General features: G+C 35.7%; 1 protein-coding gene across 5 annotated transcripts in view; it reads left to right on the top strand.

Annotated features, from left to right (window-relative positions):
• Nucleotides 1–2,695: 2,695 nt before the first annotated feature.
• The window catches only part of LOC103185087 (MTSS I-BAR domain containing 1), a 29,181-nt gene continuing 25,876 nt past the window's right edge, over nucleotides 2,696–6,000 (top strand). For all 5 annotated transcript variants that reach the window (XM_042331962.1, XM_042331966.1, XM_042331963.1 and 2 more), the window contains exons 1-3: nucleotides 2,696–2,776; nucleotides 3,404–3,495; nucleotides 4,081–4,155. In XM_042331962.1, coding sequence (XP_042187896.1) covers nucleotides 2,727–2,776; nucleotides 3,404–3,495; nucleotides 4,081–4,155 — 217 coding nt within the window. In that variant the 5' untranslated portion in view covers nucleotides 2,696–2,726. The remainder of the gene's footprint in view (nucleotides 2,777–3,403; nucleotides 3,496–4,080; nucleotides 4,156–6,000) is intronic.

Below are 6,000 nucleotides of genomic sequence, written 5' to 3'. Positions count from 1 at the left end.
TCTCTACCTCACTTTGTCATTGTTAAAGGTAACGTTTCTCCATGTCTGGTTGTACTGTTGGAGGATGGAATGGATTAATGTATTGGGAAATCAGTAAGCTGAATTAGCATGGCTTTGCATTGTTAATAATGCAGATACCTTTACTTTAGGAATTGGATCACCTCCAGTGCATGTCAGCTTTCATCCTAGAGGTGTAATGTTCAGAAAATAGCTGAGACATTACAATGCCTCAAGCAATATGCAACAATAACAGTAACAAAATTACATTTATAGAGTGCCTTTCATGTCGGGAGGACGTCCCAAGGAGCTGATATACCGTTATCCTGTAAGTTAGTTTGATATGTGCACTCCGTTACAATGCAGGCTGCCAGACAAATTGAAGTAAATCTCTTAAATTAGTGTTATTAATATTGCCCTTCTACACTAATTTATCTAAAAATATAAAAACTCTACATTTCTATGCATTTGACTTGATATGATACGGTTTCCTATATGTCGATGGCAGACCAAAGCATTTGAAATTTACACAGAAGAGTGACACCTTAATTTGTGCATATTAGGTAATTATTATTATTATGTGATTTTAGTGATGCAGCTTTCTAGCTACCTTGCTAGAGCCGGCTTAACGTGTTGAAATGGTGTGCTTCTGTTTTCTGATTTGGAAGATTGGAATAGATTTCTTTGTTCTGGTGAAGGACTGATCTCTCATCGTACAGTATCCTTTGCCTGTTCAGACTTTATTTTTTCCAGGTCTTGGCAGATAATTTGTGTTTTTAGAAATTTGACCCAGTTTTGGCAAAATTATTGCTTGCATTACTAAATGGGAGAGAAATGAATGTTGAGGCAGGCTGGAATAAGTGTGTGTCTTATAAAGAATGAAATAGCTGGGGTGGCGAGGTGGGGGTCATCACTATGTGTTTCATTTGATCTTCTGTGTACAAGTTGCAAGTGCGTTATATTCCATCTAATGCTATTGTAAGGTAGAATTAAAATTACAGATGGCAAAGGCCATTGACTGAAAAATGTTGACGTGGATTTGACTTCAGTATCAGTGTTTAGTGCCATCTTTAGGATGTTCAGGATTTTCAAAATTAAAGTTTCTTGTATCTATATGTCAGGAAACGTGTATGTTTCCACAAAATTTACAGTCAATTCACTTTAAAGTATATTCTGTGAAGCACTTTGAGACATCTCGAAGACGTGATGAGGCACTATATCAAATGCAAAGATTATTATAATATTATTACAGCAAATAACTCTCTGCGCTATTTGATGCAAGATGATAACTGAGATATGACTCTTATCTCAACCTGACGGTATATAATTAATAATTTTCTTGCAAGGTCAGCAGTTTTGGGAGGAGAGTATTTGCATTTTGGCGTCTTGGATTTTAAAGTCCAAAGCTATTTGAGTTGGCAGGCTAAAAGTCAATATTGTGTATCTTCCAACACAATGAGAAAAACATTGATGTGAAACAAATGTGTAATATTACAGTGGAAGCAATACTGTAAAGGCTGATCATAGGTTCAACTTCAGTGATGGTTGATGTTCTCCAGTTTGCCTCTTGAGTCTGACTGTCAGTTTTGTAATTTGTGTTTTGCAAAGGAAGTAGCGAGTGGAGCTTCCTGAAGAAATTTGCTTACATTTTTTTTAACAGAAACTTATCTTTTTGATGTTGGTGTGAAAATAAATTAGTGTAATATTCTGTATGTTATGGGTGGATTATGCTGGGTTAATGCACTGTACTTTCATCTATGGTAGTTTTATCCCAGAGTGAATGATGTACTGTACTAAAGGTTCCGTAAAGGTTCTCAAATGGTCATTCTTAATATCTGAGCCTAGTTGGTGAGTGTTAGCAGGTTGCTATTCAAGTACAGTTGGACACGGTGAAGTCTGACCTTTTCTGTCCAACACTTTTCCTACATTATTCACTGGATAGTGATTGTAAACAGGAACCCCAGATGACCGGTTTTGTTTTGCTTGATGCTCCCTAGCTCGGGAGCTTAGACAACTTCTAGCACCTCATCTGCTACCCAGACTGATTCACGAGTGTAATAAAGATGAGGAGACAAACCTGGAACCTTCTGGTTTAGATGCCTTAGTGTTAACTCTAGCCTTCATCTACTAGGTCAGCATGAAAACATAACCCAAGTATTATTTGGTACATGTGCTGCCTACCGGATACAGAGTACAGATAAATGCCCTTAAAACATTACAGGTTGACTGGTCATGGCAATTCTGTACAACTTGGAAGCTACTTTTTCTACACATGTCACCATTTGTTTTTCACTATAAATATAAATCAAAAGTATAAATACATTTTGTTCCCACCCAGAGCAATTGGATACATTTACAATGACCAGGAAATAACTTATAATTGTCAATTATTTTATATGGTACTATTGGGTTGTTTTGTAAATACCTCCCAACACACACATTTTTATGTTCTAAATGTTCTTTCTGGAACGGGCAAAGTATGGGCAATTCCACTATGGACAATGGTGGAACAAAGATGCTTATATCCCTGCCAATTTACCATTCCTCTCCTGAATTAATAATAAATGCTTGTATTTGCATTGGATGTGGTTCCTTGGGCACTGGCAGACTGTAGCTGGTCCATCTTTGAATTTGTATTAAAAGGTAACTAGAAATTTGACTGAATTATTTTTCCTTTTTCCCCCTCCTTCATAGGTGCGACAAGAGAAATTGGTTCAGCGTTGACCAGAATGTGTATGAGACACAGAAGTATAGAAACAAAACTTCGTCAGTTTTCAGCGTAAGTTGCTCTTTTAATGGATAATGTCAGTTTTCATTTAAGCATTCCAAACTAGCCCTTTTTTTTAAGAAGGATAAGAATATCTGGCTGAGTCAGAAAGCAGTTGGCAGTAATGTTTTTCTAGTGAATATTTGGAAGTTGCGTACACTTTGCATCCTGGGGCACTCACCAGCTTAATTCAGCTGTCACAGTTCATTTTTCCCATGGTTTTCTTGCCAATCTGCTGAATGACATTGAATTTTGATATTGACGTTCTGGTTGAGTACTCAATTGGGTCACTCATGTTTTATGGGTAGCTTTTTAGTTCTGTGGATTTGTATTTTTAATGCATTTTCCTGCATCTTAACAAGATAGATTTGTGCATATATGCATGTTCAATGTTTTGAAAGTAATTTGACTCTCCACTCCAGTTAAATGTAATGCATTGTTTTAAAAAGGCCATCTACACCAGCTTAGGTGAAAATTAATTTATATTAATTAACTATTGGAGCTCCATGCTTTTTGCTTTTGCATTAAATGGCTTAAGTTTTAACGCTCTAGCAATATGCAGAATTGTTTGCTTGTGTTTTAAAAATAAAATGATATGTTTATTTCAATTTTAACTTTTTTTTCTTATTATTAACTCAGCGCTTTGATTGATTGCCTGATAAATCCTCTTCAGGATCAAATGGAAGAATGGAAAAAAGTGGCAAACCAATTAGACAAGGACCATGCAAAAGGTACTCCCAATAAAGGGTTAATTCTTTCAAATGTTTGCTAATGCATATCTTCAAATTGTGTCTTAAAAAAGCTGCGATTCTCTTCTTTCCCTTCCCATTTCCAAACAATACACATTCGTTGTCTCAAACTTGAGAGTTGTATTTTCAACATTTAAATAAAATTAGACCCCTTTACAAGCCATTCCTATCTCCAAGCCAACTGAAGTGGGGAACTTGATAGGAAGTCCCTCTGTACCATCTGCTGCCTGGAAAAATGCGAACATCTATGTAGATAGCCAATGCATTGTTTAGCTGTAGCCTGTTTAACCAATTTGCATGCAAAATAGCTGTTTTGCTGAGGTTCCAGTATTGTTGCTTCAAATTTAATGTATTCAGATACTTGCATGTTGGATAGATTGATAGCAACTGTACCACCAATTATACCAAGTTACAAAATAAAGCTACTTTTTAAACTCATTATATAATAATATGCACTGAGGGCATAGCTTATCTTTTCAAGCCACTTGTACTATAATGCAGGATGTAACGTGAAAACATTAGTCAATAAAGAACTTGACCAGAGAGTCTTCTGCTCTTGCTTTAAAGAATATAAGAAAGCTCGACAAGAAATCAAAAAGAAATCGTCTGACACATTGAAACTTCAAAAGAAGGCGAGGAAAGGTACGTTATTTTAAAATGGACATTTGATTATTTTCTCTGATTTATTCATAGCATAACACACTTTGCCACCAGATTTACATGGTTATCTGCAGTTGTACTTAATCTTCTATGTAATTGTTCTGATCCAATGGTATCAAGTTGAATTTAGTCTCTACACAGCAAAAGTGTGTTCAAGCAGACAATACATTATTGACTGAAAGTTTTGAGGCTGTAAATATAAACTATTGACTCAAGGATTACAGAAGTTCTTTTTGACTTCATTGCATTTGTGGTTACTATGTAACCTAGCAGTTCATTGTTGTAACCACAAAAAGGACAGTCAGTATTTGAATTTGTTGTACTGAATTGATCTTTGTTTTTTGAAATAGAAATCCTTCCGCCCATTTTGCACAGACTAAAATTTGTCCTTTGTGCTGGTCATTGGCAATATGTCCTATTTAAGGCCTTCCAAAATCAATGCAGTTATTGTCAGTCCAGTGAACAGTACACAGTCCATGCTGTTTCTTGCTTGAATCCTGTGAACCAGGGAAAAGCCTCCAATGAAGGACAACACAGTAGATTTGGAGCTTTGACAAGTTCTAGCCCCCAAATACTGTCCCGAAAAAGTGGGAATAACAAGCAGGGTAATAAACTGAAAGTCCAGAGATAAAACAGTAAAACTGCAGATCTAAAGGAGAACGATGGATTAACATTTTGGCCGTGACACTTTACACATGAGAGTTAATGTGTGACTTTTTACATTGATGTATATTTTTTGGTCAGCCGAGTGTCTGACACATGTCGAAACCCATTACATTTGAAGTTAATCTCCTGGTTTAACAGGAATTTCACCTGCCTGCTGATTGTCATTGTAGACCGGTTTCCTGGTAAAAATGATCCCAGGGTTGCCATGTTACTCAAAATCGTTCATCGTGCAGTAACTGGTTCTTAGGGTAAAATCTTTCAATGATTATAAAATGCACCAACATTAGAAATAGTTGCTACATGAAGAGTAAATAATTTCAGTTTTGTATTAATTCTCTGTAAAAACGTATATTGTACATTTACAGGATTTCAGTTTTGTAAAGATAATTTACCAATAGAACTAATTTTATAATGATTATTTAATTTTCTGCTTCAGATATTGTTCCATTTTGATGGCATTGCTGTTAGTTAGTCAGAGTAAACTACTGACTAAATAAGCCCAAAATATTAAGTGAATAATGACTAGGTTATTCCTATACATTGTTTTAAATATAGCTGTTTTAAATCCGTGCAAGGAAAATCAATCAAATGGCATTTGTAAACAAAGGATGTCTGCTCACAGTGATGCAAAAAGTAGGCAATACAACAACAAAAGATTACTATTATTATTATTATTACATTTGTATAGCGCCTTTCACGTCAATAATCTCAGTGAAGAGGCTACTATGCTGACCATCCACTTTACACGTAGTTTGCAATGATCATTCATTTAAAACTGATGTTAGCTGGTCCTTTTTGGGGAAATTTGGATCATTGCAAATTGATGGTCAGAGTATCATGATGTGAATAGGTGTTCCTTGCTGCAGAATCAGGTTGCACCACAAGGTACCTTTTCAGGGGGTCAGGCACCACTAGTAATGCTATTGTTTTGCTGAAAGACAATATTTGCAGACTGAAGATGTTCAGGCATTTGTAGCATGGATCCACCTGCCATGTCACAGTATTGCATAAATCATATTATTTTAATCTTACAAAGGTGACAACCCCCTCCCCCCAAATTCTCATTCCCTTTTTAAAATTCTTTGGAGCCTTTCATAAATATTTATGAACAATATTCCTCTTTGGCTTCATACCCTTTCTTAAAATACTTTTGAAGTTAAC

Source organism: Callorhinchus milii, unplaced genomic scaffold (genome assembly GCF_018977255.1).
Source record: "Callorhinchus milii isolate IMCB2004 unplaced genomic scaffold, IMCB_Cmil_1.0 Scaffold2, whole genome shotgun sequence".
Classification (NCBI taxonomy): Eukaryota; Metazoa; Chordata; class Chondrichthyes; order Chimaeriformes; family Callorhinchidae; genus Callorhinchus; species Callorhinchus milii.
Note: the sequence above shows the minus strand (reverse complement) of the source record. Positions and strands in the feature narration are given on the sequence as shown.